Consider the following 15,187-nt stretch of genomic DNA (forward strand, 5'->3'; position numbering starts at 1 on the left):
AGACCTCCTAAAGTGTAAGACTTTCGCTTCTGTCCCGGTGAGTGCGTTTATTCCTCATCATCTAGCATGCACTAAAGGCATTGTCCGGGGCGTAGACTCTTGATTCAGCTCAACTGAGACTCTGGACAAGCTGTGCTGGCGTCATAGCCGTATACTGATATAACCGACTCGTAAACGGGGAGAAAGTTGCCACAGAATTGGTTATTGCTACGTTTGCTGGCATGTCCTGCCCATCTGAACTAAAAGTGTGGCCACTTATTTTTAGAGTGGAACCTCTCGCTTCCCGTCCACTTCAGTGTCAGAACTGCTGGCGTTTTGACCCTAGTGCATGAGGCTGCAAATCAAATGGACGCTGTCGCGTCTGTGGTGAAGATCATTCCCCCAATGAGTGCACAGCTGAAGCCGAAACGTGCTGCCTATGTGGAGGAAACCATGCGGCTAACTATGGAAACTGCTCGGCTAGAGCTAACGAAATACAGTTACTCGAGATAATTGACAGGCGACGATGTTCGCGGCGAGAAGCTATGGCAGTAGTCAAGGAAAGAGCCTTTGGATACGCTGGCGTCACTGCGAGGCAATCTACTTTACATGAAGACAACTTGTCTAAACTCATTGAATCAGCAGTAGAAAAAGCAATGACAAAGGCTATGCAACATATTTTCACAATGTATTTCCCAAGTGTTTACTGCGCGATGACACAGCTGTTGCAAACAGCTGCAACACCAATCACCAAATCAATTGCTTGTGCTGCAGAACAGGTAGCCAGTTCAGTCCTAGCGCCGGGTACCACATCGGACCCAACATTTGTAGGATCCAATCCTTGTTCTTCGCGTCAGTCAGACTCGCAGGTCGACATGGAAACGGGTCATGATACCAGGCCGCAAAAGCGAACTGGGTCTCCAGTAACTGCTTCTTGTCCATATACCAAAAACAAAACGGGTAATACTATTTCTCATTCTGGTATCCAAGAAAGTTCATTGCGACAGTAGTCGCTGAACAACTATATCAATTAGATCATCACCATATATCTATAGCTTTTTTTAAAAGTGCTACAGTGGAACTGTCGTTCCCTGTTTTTTGCTGCAACAGACTTAAATTCCTTAAAGGGACACTAAAGGTTAATATTAAGTCAACGTGGACTGTTCAAATACCATCCCAGAAACGCTTGTTTCATGCGAAGAAGAGACTTATTTTAAGAGAAAATGCGTTCTGAAGCGACCGCGTACCTCTAGCGCAGTTCAAATCACCCGCCCTCCGATCGAGGAGTGGTGACGTCATGGTCTCGTAGTAACGTTGCGCCGTCGGTGAGTAAAACGGCGCCCGCAGACGGCGCTACGGCTTTTCTGCGCAAAACGCAAATGCGTGGCCAGAAACAGAGCCAAGACAGAGCCGACAGCAGCGCGAAAGCGGAACTATGGTGGCTAGCGGAAGCGAAAGCGCGCGACGATAAGCCGGCTCTTTATTTTATGACGCCAACTTTGACGCTCGTTGCAATGGACGACCCTGATAACGACACATTGGCTCGCGATGCTGGGCTCGACTTCTGCGATTTAAGCACTGATGAACGTGACCTGCTGCTGAGGGCTTGCGCTGCCGGCGTCGTTGCGTACTACTACGACGGCAACTGTATGTCATGACTCTACATATTCGTACATTTCTAGCTTTTCCTTCGTGAAAACCAAATGCCGCACTCGCAGCCCCGTTTCGAGCTGCAGTTGTTTTTTCGCTTCGGAGAATGCAGGCAAGACCGACGGAACAGCGCTACGGGAAAGCATTGCTTTGAAAGGCACTCCACACGACTTCAGTAAGTTGGCGTTGAACTCGTAATCCTCTGGACGAAAGTGCAGCGAGCACGCTATGCGATTTTTCGGCTCTTTGCCAACGCGCTGTTGCAGAGGTACGGCACTTAACCACTTTGAACGGAGAGGTTCACTCGTTGGCTTACAATGATAAGTAACGTTGGATTCGCCGCTGCAACTGCCCTTGGCCAAGTTCCGCGGACCGTTCGCGCATCCCACGACATAACGTGGACGTGCAATTCCCGCTGCTTGTTCCAAATGCAAGTTTCGCCAGTCAGCAGAACCAGCGCAGCACGACGCGACAGCGAAACAACTCCAAAGCGCGCGCGGCGCATAGTCGAGCGCGCAGAGTCGAGCGAAAACGAAACCTTTCGACCACCAATACTACTCGAGGGTAACGTGAAAATGTTATTTTTTCTTAGACTCGAATAGAAGCAGACAAGTTGCATTTTCTTCCGTCTTATAATCTAATGAAATGATCTTTTTAATACGAGTAGTAGAGTACTAATGACAAATTATGATGCGGAGTGCCTTCGTCATCAGGCTAGTACCGGCATGTCGCTGGGGCGTCTCAAATCGTGTCATGCATTTACCTCAATTTCTCGGTTACTACAGCTTTGTTCGCGATTATATTGACGCCTTAGACGATCTAGAGCATCGCTTTATCACTTTAACTTGACTTCATAGTAACCTTTAGCGTCCCTTTAACAACTCATCTTAATCCTGACGTCGTAATCTTACAAGAAACCTGGCTTACTCCTGAGAAAAATTTTCATTTTAAAGATTTTCGATCTTTTCGATTAAATCGCCTGTCACTAGGAGATGGTTTAATGATTTTGTTATCATCTAAATTCTGTCATAAGGCGAAAATAGCTTTCAGGTTAATGTCTCCAGAATGTGAAATTTTGGCAGTGCACCTTAGCATCCCAGGCTACCGTTCATTTTCGATTATAAATGATTATTTCCCTACGGGCGTACACAGTATATACCAATTGGATAGTGCGCTTGCCAGCTACAGAAGTGAAGTCATCCTCACTGATGACTTCAATTCGCATCATGTGCCATCGGGTTACAAAAGAGGTGCTTGTGGGACACGTCTATGGGACTGGACCATAGATAAAAATCTTTCATGCCTTAATGTTAGACGACCAACATTTCTCCGAGGGCAATCTCGCTCAGTGTTAGATTTGACGTTTTCTCGCACAAGTATCGCCGTGACACCTTGGACTACGGTTGATTTCGGTACAAACAGTGATCATCTCCCGGTTTACTTTGTAATTTCATGCCCTTTAACATCAGTTGAACGACAAGGCAGAATATTTGTGAATTGCAAAAAATTTAAAGACTGCTTGCGCTCCACCACTGCACGATTAACTAACAGTGATGACGAAGAAATTGGCTTGAATATTTGTTCAGCGTTACAGATGTCCCGACAAAAGCCTGAATTTGTAATTCAGACAGCTAAGCGTTCCTCATCTAGTCCCTGGTGGAACAGCGAGTGCACACGAGTTTATAGAAGAAGGAAAGCTGCTTGGAAAAAATTTATTCATAATCAGAGCCCACAAAGTTGGAATGATTATGAATTTATTTCGGCAATCTTCAAACGTACTATTAAACACGCAAAAGATGAGTACGATAAAAACCATTTCGATTATCTATCTAAATCCAAAAACAAACGTGCTTTATTTAATTACCTTCGTTTTAGAAACAGACTCTCAATGAGCGTTAATGTAGACTCAATCGTCTATACCTCACAGGAAATGCAGGAGTCAGAGCTATTGGCTAAAGGACTGGAGAGCCGGTTCGCAACGCGCCTTCAAACTTCTGCTTTTATTCCTGCATTCTCGGACTACAAAGAGGTATCCTATTCGGAAGTAGCACAAGTTATGTTACGGTTGCCAACTACAGCGCCTGGCCCGGACGGAATAACAAATGCAATGTTAAAGATTTTCTTTCAGGAAGCTCCACGTGAGCTTCTGAACTTGGCAAACTACTCTGGTAATAATGCATGGATTCCACAAGAATGGAGGATCGCCAAAATTATTCCGTTACTTAAAAAGCAAGGAGCAGAGTACACTATCGACAACATCAGACCAATTGCGTTGACATCAAACATAGTGAAACTTATTGAAAGAGTGCTTCTCGGACATATAATGGAGTTTATTGTCGAAAATCAATTGTTGAGTCCTTGCCAAATTGGATTTCGATCTGGCTATTCAATATGACACGCGCATGTAGACCTTGAAAGTCGCATTAACATCGCCAGACAGAAAAAACAATACGCGGCTTTAGTTATCTTAGATATATGTAAAGCCTATGACAGCATTGAACATACAATTTTAACAAATCGGTTACAGAGCCATTGTTTTCCAGGCTATATTGTAGCATGGGTGCATGAATTTTTAAAAGACAGGGAATTCTATTGTTTTCGAAGTGGCTATTCTTCTAGTAAACATAAGCAAACAAGAGGTGTGTCTCAGGGATCGGTACTCTCAACAGTATTATTTAATACATTACTCAGCAGAATCCCCGTTCACCCAGGTGTCAGTACCTTCGTTTATGCTGATGACATTGCCTTTTTTGGTATGGCTAGTGACATATACTCTCTTTGTTAGGAATGGCCGTACGGGGTGGCATCGTGCCACCTTTCAGCCCGCTGCACGTGTTCCAAGCCCACCAGACGGGGAGCCCTTCCGAGAACTGCGGATGACCGGCAGCCACGTGGCGCGCGGTTAGCTCAGGAATGTGGTACTCCGCCGCGCCACCCGGCACGGAGCACAGTTCTACGAAGCCCTCTGACGTCGACACCGAGAGCTATGCGGCACCGCGAGCTATACGACACCGAGAGTTCTACGAAGCCCTCTGACGTCGGCTCCGGACAGTCGGAATGTGTGTGCCTTTGTGTGTGTGGGCCGTACTGCGGGGCGGCGGCAAGTTTACAATGACTGGACGAGCGTTTCCGCCCACTCGGACTCCGTCCACGCCGAACGATGACGTCGAACTATGACGTCAAGCGGAGAGCTTATAAGCAGCGTTTGCCGGCTGCTAGAGCGTGCTCGTGTCGTGCTCGTCGTCGGGAGCTGAGTGCTCGTTGTCATGCTCGAAATGTAGTAGTGAGCTGTGTGCTCGAATGCTGTTTGCTGTATGTTAGTCTTGCGGGCTCCATATGGGAGTCGCGCTAGACTGCCAATGTATCTTGCTTAAAATGTAAAATATGTAAATAAATCCTGTTCCCCGCGATCCTCTCTACGACCTTCGACTCCTTCAAATGGTGGCAGCGGCGAGTTAGTCCGACGACTCCTACATCTGGTTGAAAGCGGTAGGATCGTCCGACGACTCTTACACTCTTTACGAAATTTTGCAGTCGTATCTAAGGGAACTGGAACACTCGCTGGACAGCTTACACTTAAACCTGGAGGCTAATAAGTGTGCTATACTTGTTTTTCCCGTTAAAGACCCAGTATACACATCGCTTAACTATCATCTCGAAGATATCCCACAAGTAGAGTCACTAAAGTACCTTGTATAGTTAATTATAACGGAAATCTTAACTGGCGGCCGCATATTGAATATATTGCGACAAAAGGAGCTCGTACAATGGACATTTTGCACAAGTTAAGCAATCGAAGAACAGGTATGCAAAGAAAATCCCTCTTGATGGTATATAGAATGTACGTTCGTCCGGTGTTAGAATTTCGATGTGTTTTATTCTCAGGTGTTCCATCATACAAGCTTCGGCCGCTAGTTTTGTTAGAACGAGAGGCACTACGTCTGTGCTTAGGCCTTCCAAAATACGTTGCAAATGGCGTATTATACCTGGAAGCAAGAATCCCACCCATATTATGGCGATTTCACCTTCTGACCGTTCAGACCTTTTTAAGGCTAAATGAATCACCATTAAATCGTCCTCAAATTATTTTCATCTCTGATCCAGAATTATTTTTTCCTATTGATTGGCCCAGGTTTTATAGACCACTGATTATATTTGTGCAAACATTACTTGAACCACTAAATGTGCAAATTCGTGATGTGCTTCCTAATAATACGCATTCAAATTGCCCAGAGATCAGGTTCGATGACATTTTCCCAAACCACCCGAAACTACTCCCTTATGGCATTTTAAACGCCATGTTGCAAGACCACCTAAGCACCCTAGAAACAAACATTATCATTGCAGCACATGCCTCATAGAGCGAGGAAAAAGCTGGCATTGGAATATTTTGTCCTGCACTCGACTGGTCTTTTTCTTTAAGATTGCCTAATTTTGGGCCTGTTTTTCTGGCCGAGTTGTTAGCAGTAATCCTAGCTTTACGTAAATTAGACCAAATGATTACAACGGCTGCTATTCTTACTGACTCCCTTTCTGTATGCTCTTGCCTTACCGCTACTAATGAGTCATCCATGCTAAAGCTCTTCCACTTACTAGTTCCTGCCCATGTGCAATGTGTTCATTTGATTTGGGTGCCTGGTCATAAAGGTTTGTTTTTTAATGAAATTGCCGATTCACTGGCAAATGCATCACTATCCGGCCCTGTTCTTCCTGTTCTACCGGTGACAGCACAGATCACGGCGGCAAGATTTCGGATGCGATCAATTAGATTAGCCTTATCAAACCCACATTTGACTGCTTCTCCAGAGTATAAACACCTGGCATTTCCCTGGCATAGCGAATCCTGTTACACAAAGATGCTTGAGGTCTGCCTCACCAAATTATGCTGCCGCATTCCCTCCTTAAATTTCAATTTACACAGGTCGGGTTTGGTTCCCCCCCTGTGTTCTTTTTGTGATGAGGAGCAGACGATGCAGCCCTTTCTTCTATCTTGTCGCCGCTTTACTGTGTTAAGAAAAACATTGTTGAAGATACCTTTTCGAAGAATTGGCCTAGACTTGACAGAACCTGCAATTATTTCGTTCGGGGCGTCCACTTTAGAATTCAGCCACAGGGATGCATGCTTCGTTGTCCAAACATTCCTTACGTAATCTAAACGAATGCCCTGCTCAGTTCTTTTTTTTTACTTTTAAATTAATGATTACTCATTCAACATGACCTTCCTGATTTTATTTTTACAGGCAATTCTGCCCCTATTGAATGCTATTCCCATAGATATTAGGAAATTAAGCTCCATATTAATTTGGGATAATCCACCCATTTCTTGGCCAATCCCCCATCGTTGGTAGGAGCCACACGTGTCACAGGCTACAACAACAACAACAACAACAAGCTAGGGAAACTATGGAGCATGTTTCATTAGAATGTGAAGACGTCTACCCAGCGGTCGATTTAGGCACCACGGGCCTCCTTGAAGGCCTTGGGTTCAGCGGGAGCAGTGGTAAAGCAAACATGTCCGCAATATACATTAGTGAGAGGCGATCGGAGGATTGGTGGAGGAAAAGTAGGGAAACGACAAAAGACGGAGACGTACAAAAGCACAGTTCGCACTAGGGGATCAGAAAATTTGGGTGTGGTAGTTCATAGTGTTTTTTTATTTTTTTATTGTTTAACCTAGGCAGAACATTAGGCAGTATAATAACAAGAGCTTGGTGGCGCAACCCACCGCCCCGTTGCGAAGGGGACGCTCATAACATCCATCCACCCATCCATCCATCCATTAGTGTTCCTGCGTATGCTCCCGCAGGGAGCAGAGTTGCGCATAGGTCCGGTTTATGATCCAGCTCTGCAGTGGAGCCACTCTTCGCGAGCGCAGGAGGCAAATGCTGCGCGGCTTTTCATTTGCTTTTTTGTATGCTGGTCACGAGCTACATGCGGCAACTGTACGGAAGCGCTGAGTAAGATGACACTATTTAATGCAGGCTAAGCTCGAACGATTGGCGTAGCCGGAGAGGTGCCAACCCCCCCAAAATTTTTAGTTTGTGTGTACATATATACACGCACATATAAAAACACACGCACGAATATACATATGAAGACTAGGACCCCCCTCGATCGCTCGAAATAGTATCCTGACTACGCCCGTGGTTCGAACATCTCAAAAGTTCGCGTGCAAACGCGCATTACCTTGCAACAAAAAGCGGTGCAATTTTTTCGAGTTGTGGCCGAGTGCTACATAATGTCATATTGTGTATTTTCGTTTTTAGTACAATGATATTTTTGTTCTGCCATGTCTTTTTCATTTTGTTCAGTAGTAATAGACATGTCACGCATTTCATATACTTTTGTGCAGGTACTTAACCAAGTTCTTTCTTTTTTGGTATGGCTGTCAATAAACAATCTTAGCATTTTATTCTATATTTTAGGTGTTTTGCGTGCCTATATTTTTGCCATTACCAGTGAATCTTCCTTTTCTTTAGCCGTCATGACTATATCATACACGTCGTCCAGTTTTGTGCAATATCTCAGTGCGCATATCAGAAGCCCTTCTACACTTTGGTCTTCAGGGCAAAATATAAATATCTTTTATATGTGTGTACATGAAATGGCCTTCGCGTTTTCTGGAGTTTTATTTTTGTATTTCACGGTCTGTGAACATTTGTGTTGTTTTGTAGTCATCTACATGTCATGCAATTTTCAATTTTGTTTATTTTCTGAGCGTGTATCATACCAAGTTATGGGAAAATATTTGTTTTCGGAAACGGAACTCAATAAAAGAGCCCAAAGATATGTTGTGTTGGAAGTGGAATGTATATATCTTCTGGCATATGCTGGCACCCTCAAAGTATGGACAAGACTGCGTGCGCGTTTACGCATAAAGAACTCACAGCGCAACGCGCGCCAGTTCAAAAGCATTGCCTGTGGTAGCGCGTGCTCGCGATAAAAAAATAAAAAGTACGCGCCGCAGGCAGGCAAAAAGGAAGCAAAAGTGAAGGTGCACGAGCATGGGCAAGGCTGGAGATGTTGGAGAGGGAGCAGAGCGGGTCGTCATAACAAAAAACAAAGAGCGCCAGGGTGAGAAGGCGATTCGCGGCTGCTGTTCCTGTTGCCATGACAACGTAAACAATCAAATGCACCACAATTTTACCACATTGTCGCCCTCCTTCTAGGGACGTAACTGAAGGTGACCTTGGCGCTATCGTCGAAAGAGCATCTGCTTGAATAGAGCCACTGGCAGCCATGCGGAGATTCACCCCTGGGCTTGACCCGCTGATCAGATTTTCGAGGATCGCCGAATGTGTTCGGCGCTATCGTTGTTCTTCGGGTGTAGCCGCTTTTTCGACCAGAGGTTCGCCCAATAAAACTCTCGAATTATCAGTCGATGTTTTGCTGCCCTCTTCCGCATCAGTATACCACGTGACGATATCTATAAAGCCGGAACCGCATGGCGCGATGGACGCGCGGATGGTGAGACGCACGCGTCAGAATCACGCGTGCCCAGCATGATCCATCTTGAAATTGCACCAGCACGGAGCAGAAAAAGAGAGCCTCGCGCTGTGCGACCGCCAATCAGAGTTCAGATAAATCACGTGGCAGTTTGGTTTTACCAACTGATGGCCCAGCCCTCTGCGCATCTCGACGGAACCTGTTAGGCCGAATTTTTTTTCTCTCCGCACAGTTCGCACGCACGTCGAAGGCAGCACGTGGTAGCGCGATGCGGAAGGTACATAGTAGCAGTTCCACACGCAAACTTGCTGTTTGAAATGAAGCTTGATAAATACGCTTTGCAAAAAATGTCGCTGTCTAATTGCACAAATATTCTTATTGTAGTGTTCTGTAAGTTTAGGGACATGTTATGTATGTGGTAACAGAGACAATTCTTGCCGTTGGTAGTTATGTTGTCTCGCAACCTGGAAAACGCGAAGCGATAGCGCCACTCCACATTTTTCGTGCGGGTGCTCGCGCGTCCCGATTTTTCGCGAGTGAGAAACGTGCTATGCGGATCCAGCTTTACGCTCTCATATCATGTCGATTATCGAACCCATCAATTTCGCACTGTAGTTGGTTGTCTATATTTTTCTTATTTATTTTGGATTTCGTCTTCGGTGGTCTGAATGATTTCTAATTGTTCCAGACTCTTCAGTAACTCACCTTTAACTAAACTTATGCTCCCATATGATGTCTATAATGAAGCACATGAATTTCAGGCTGTATTATTTTTTTCTGGTTCTTTCTGATATATTGTGAATCCCCTCCCCCCTCCTCCGGTCCTCTCAGGAGGAGAACTAGTAGTGCTGCTCATGAAAGTCAAACCGTCCACAAAAAAGTGTCCCTTGATGCTCGTGCCGCTAATAAAAAAAAAGGAAGTGAAATTGGACGAAAAGATAATGTGTCGCCGATGGGACCCGAACCCACAAAGTCCGCATTACACGTTTCTTTATTTGGTTAGTGGACGGTTTGATAGCAGTCGCCGTTATTGCAGAGTAGACAGTTTGCTGCACTCGCTTAAACAACGACTAGCCTAAACCCTAGACACCCCTTAAAACGCCACTAAATTTTGTTATGCGAGTGCTAAGTGTCCTTTCAATTAATTTATGTAGACATTCTGAGCGGACATTGACACGCGCAATAACAGCAGCTTCGCGCAAGTATGCGCAATGCCCAATCATTACAGAGGTCCTAAGGCTACGTGCACTGAGTAAATGACGCAAACGCACAAATAAAGAGAAAGCAGTGCCCATGAAATTTATTTCACTGAATCTTCACGCCATGCTCAGCTCATTGGCAGTGGTCGTTGTGTGCCGCTGCGAAGGTTTTCTTCAGTAGCGGTTCCTCGGCCTTGCAACTCCTATGTATGACGTGGTGCAGCAGTAGCGGCCCAGACAGGGGCTGTCGGTCAGGAGCTGGCCTTGGCAACGAAACCTCTTGCCATTAGGCAGAGTGTTCACAACTGCGTGTCGCTGGTTGATCCACGACATAGTCTTCAGCGAAGAGCTGGAGGCCAGGTAGTGCACGTGAACCAATTGCAGTAGTGGCAATGTTTTCACCATGAGGGCGATGAAATTCGACACCGCGGAATCAACCACCTCAGTTCCGGTCAACAGGCACAAAATGCGCAGACTCTTAGCCGCAATGAGACTAGCTGTGAAGAAAGTGCGCTGCCCGAGCTCCAGGTGGCGTGCTTGTATGGTCAGCGTCGACAGCCGATCGTTGGCGGAGAAGAGATTGCTAGGCTGGACGTAGACGACAGAGCCGGCGTCTCTCACCAGGCTATCTAGGCTGAAGCGAAGGTCGGTGATTCGGCACCCAAGAAGGAACTTGAGGCACGACATCTTCGCCGTCTCTGCGATGCTCAGCCGCCACAGCCTAGTCTGCCTGTGCAGACACTCGAAGTCACGCTCTTTGAACATCAAAGGCACTTTGCAGGCGGCGCATGGAGGAGTCTCGTCGTTGCTGACGTCCAGCTCCTCGAGGAACCGGCAGCTTCGCGCCAGGCACCCAAGCGAGTCTTCTCTATTCACGGCACATGGTGGGAGTGCCAGCGAGCGCAGCTGAGACAGCGCAGGGCCCACGACAGAGCAGAACTTGCAGACGAGCGAGAAGTGGCTCTTGGTCAGGCTGAGCTCGGAGATGTTGGCGAGGCACTTTCGGAGGAACTTCCGCATCGGATTCAGGATGTCGGGAGCAGCTCTCAGATATTGCGTGTGCCGGACCTGTTGCGGCGGGAGAGGCAAGACAAGTGAGAGTGACCTGATATCGTTCCAGTAATCCGGATGATTTGCAGCTCCGAGGAAGCGGCAGGCGACTTGCGAGTCGGCTTCCACCGTCACGACAGCGCGGCGTACTCCCTGAAGCAAGGTCCTCTGCTCCTGAACGTCGTCAAATCGGACAAAGCTGTACGAGGCTTCGGGTGAGAGCCGGCAAGTGGGCGAGGGTACCCGCTCGCAAGTGTAAAGGAAGCTGCGCAGACGGGGTCTGGGTGTCTGCAGCCTTGTATTGGCGTCGCCCATCGGCATTCCTAAAGCGTCCTTACGTAGGACGTGAATGTGCAGACTGCGAAGCTCCTGGCACTCATTCAGGACGCCGTCCAAGAAGTCGGCTGTCAGCGGCGTCGCTACAACTTCGACGTACATGGACTGTAGCATCGGTGTCTGTGGCTGGTATTGCGTGCTTGTTACCGCCACAGCGTCTTTCTCCAGCCACGACTCGTAGTGGTAGTCCTCGTAGAGAGACCATTCTAGCTGCTTCACCTTCCTGAGCCTCTGTGAGAGCATTCGAAAAAGCGCCGGAGGCTCGACAACGCAGTTCAGAACGCACAGTTCCTCTACATTCTCACAGCTGGCAAGAAATCCTAGGAGAACCTCAGAGGGCAGCGCGAGGCAGCTGGTAAACCTGACTTGCCGGACGTCCTTCGTGTTCACCTTCTTGCGGTATAAATCAAGCGTCCACTCATCAGTGTCAGAAGTGAACTCTACGGTCTCGACGATCCGCTTGCAGTCAGCGACTCCTGTCAGCTCAGTTGCTGCCTTGGTGAGAGCGAGGCGAGAGGCGCCGTCCAAGAGTTGGAAAATTGATTCCCACGCTGCACGCGGGAGACCATAGATTAGCTCAGCACCGGCTGATGGTTGTCGCATAGTGAATTGCTTCGCTAACTATCGCGACGGTTGCCTTGGCACGGCTGCAGGATTTATCGGTATTCGTGACAGGCCTGGCCAAACTCGTTTTCAAACAACTGCAACTCCGGGCGGAGTCGTGTGCACCGTTTGAAGTCTTAGTTCCAGTTGCTAGCCTTTCGTTGCAAGAAAACACTTCTGCAGAAGACGAGGCCTGCAATGAAAGTGAAAGTGAGTTTATTTGTTTTGAACGAAAAGACGGCGCCAAGAAAAAAGGCAAGAGCCTGACAAGGTCCTGGTCACCCGTAGAACTGCTGGCATTGTGCACGAGCATTTTACAACAAACTCACAATGAATTTTTCATGTGTTGTAAAAAAGCATGACGCAGTAAGTTAACATGCATGAAATTTATACAAGAAAATAACAACTAAATCGCATACACAACTTATCGTATGAGCGGTATAAAGATACATAACTTTTTTTACAAACAATAATGTCACTCTTAAAACACAGAAACAATATCACGAAAGCTTGCAACATGTGCGTAAAAGAAAAACATCTCAAAGGTAGTAAAATAAATACAAATAAATACAAAGTCTGTCGACTTAATGAACATCTCACTCGGTTCGTTGCAATAGGTGTTTTTAATTGTAGATTTAAAACGTTTTGTGGAAAGTAATATTCAGTTTCAAAGGAAAATTTTTATGTTACCGTGAGAATTTGGTAGCTTAGTGTTTGCTTGCCGTAATTGGTGCGTGCTATTGGAACAAGTTTACGTTTCGCTAGAAATCATATCGGCTGCTGGAATTATCTGGACAAGAAAAGGACAATTTATGATGATGGATGTACTTAATAAGTACACAGAAATTATATACTTCTTTTACATTAAGGATGACATGTTTCTGAAATAGCGGTGACGTTGGTAAATCTGGAGGTCTGCCATGAAACCCATCAATATCACGCAAAGCGCGTTTCTGAATGGAAATTAGTTTAAGGTAATTGCTGGACGTCGTAGTTCCCCGAACAAGAATACGGTATGATAACCTTGATTACTGGAGTGCGTAATTCATGGATGTATTTATGCAGGGGTTCAACAAATGAGGTATCTCATACAAACAACCGACTGTTCTACTTCGATCAGACATTAATTTATGGTGGCGTGAAAATTCCTAGAAAGTTTCTCATTGAAACAAATACCACGAAATTCCTGGTTGGAAACTCGCTTTAATTCCGTATGCTCGTAGACAAGTTTCAGAGTGATACTTTCTGCTGCAGCAATAGGATAAAAAATAATGATATTTGTCTTTGATAAATTGAGGCTTAGCCTATTGGACAATTACCAGTTATGTAGGTTTCTTAAATATGTATTTACCGTAGACTCAATTTGGGAGATCGAAGGAGAGGGATGAAAAAAAAATATATTCGTATCGTGAGCGTACATGGCCAGATTAGGCGATTCGGATATGTTGGCGATATCATTTACGTATACTAAAATAATAACGGTCCTAATATTGATCCTTGAGGAGCACCATGCTGAAGTGCCAATTTCTCTGAGGGTACGCCATTAACCTGAACATACTGCAATCTGTTATTTAAATAGCTCTTTAGCAAGTCAGATGCAATACCACGTCTGCCATAACTGTTAAGCTTGCGTATCAGGGTGTTTTGATGACCGCAATCGAATGACTTTCGGAAATCTAGGAAAAGGCCAAGAGTGATGTGTTTCATTTCGATGTTCCTAATAAGTTGTCTTTTAGTGCTAACAGTGCCTGCCCTGTTGATTTGTTTTTCAGGAATCCATACTGCGAGGAAGTAATAACACTGCACTTTTGAAAAACATTTACGAGGCGAGTATTAATGACACCTTCAAAGACTTGTGATAAAACGGGTAGAACAGAAGTCGGCCTATAATTATATAAGTAATTCTTTTCCCCACTTTTATAAACTGGACATACGCGCGCTTTATTTAGCTGATCTGGATACACTCCACTTTCTAACATACTATTTGCGCTGCAACACAAGACGTCACATATTAAAGAAGGTACATCCTTCAAAGGTACTGTTAGTATCGTGCCAAGGTTGAGGACTGGGCGTGTTGGTAAAGCATATAAGAGGCTCGATTGCGCAACATTTGGAGGACACACACAGAAGAAAAACACACCCCACAGAGTGCTTCTTGCAACTATCGTTTTATTCCTTTGTCAATGGAATTAATACTGGAAGAAACTCGAGGGGGGGGGTAACGACAATAACAAAAAGGTTTTCACAAACATGGTCATTCAAAAAAAAGCCAGCCAAAATGGACCACGATACATAATTCCAGATTAGCGCGTGAGGAAATCTATTACCTTTGCACTAAGGGAGATTGATGGCATGCTCACGCACATACTTCCCAAACGTGCAATCTCAGCGGCTTCGATTATTTCTCGCGTCATTTGGGTGCCATCTTTGCTCACAATCTTGCATTTCTTAAAGAATGGCCGACATCCGCAATCTCTACAATGCATCCCAAGGTGTCCAGCGACGGCTTTTGAAAGTTGTAGTCACGCTCCTTTAATATTTCATTCGAACATCTTCCAGTCTGTCCGATATACTTTCTGCCGCACTGAAGTGGAATAGAATATACCACTCCCTTAGTGCAGTCGACGAACTTTTGTCTATGATATGTTTCACAGCCTCGTTTCTGTGTGGCACCTGGGTTTACCTTTGCACGCATGCTCAGTAATTTTTCCGGTGCGGAAAACACCACTTTTACATCGCCATCTCTTACAAATTTTCTTAACTCGGTGCGCGATCGAATGTATGTGCGGCATCACCGCTATTTTTTCTCGTGTAATTGGACCGCAAGGCTCCTTCCCAGATAATGGCGCCCTGGTTCCCATTTCCTTGAGCAAACATTGTGCCACAGATACTTATACATGGAACAGATAACCTGCCCCCGTGAG

General features: G+C 45.7%; 1 protein-coding gene and 1 long non-coding RNA gene across 6 annotated transcripts in view; one reads left to right on the top strand and one right to left on the bottom strand.

Moving 5' to 3' along the window:
• Positions 1 to 1,388: 1,388 nt before the first annotated feature.
• LOC135897342 (uncharacterized) lies at positions 1,389 to 8,418 on the top strand. The gene is made up of 2 exons (XR_011514599.1): positions 1,389 to 1,804; positions 4,415 to 8,418. It is a non-coding gene; the product is annotated as an uncharacterized lncRNA (long non-coding RNA).
• A 1,931-nt stretch (positions 8,419 to 10,349) lies between these two features.
• The window catches only part of LOC135897339 (uncharacterized), a 137,431-nt gene continuing 132,593 nt past the window's right edge, over positions 10,350 to 15,187 (bottom strand). For all 5 annotated transcript variants that reach the window (XM_065425956.2, XM_065425955.2, XM_065425954.1 and 2 more), the window contains one exon: positions 10,350 to 12,456. In XM_065425956.2, coding sequence (XP_065282028.1) covers positions 10,449 to 12,263 — 1,815 coding nt within the window. In that variant the 5' untranslated portion in view covers positions 12,264 to 12,456 and the 3' untranslated portion in view covers positions 10,350 to 10,448. The remainder of the gene's footprint in view (positions 12,457 to 15,187) is intronic.

Source organism: Dermacentor albipictus, chromosome 1 (assembly GCF_038994185.2).
Source record: "Dermacentor albipictus isolate Rhodes 1998 colony chromosome 1, USDA_Dalb.pri_finalv2, whole genome shotgun sequence".
Classification (NCBI taxonomy): domain Eukaryota; kingdom Metazoa; phylum Arthropoda; class Arachnida; order Ixodida; family Ixodidae; genus Dermacentor; species Dermacentor albipictus.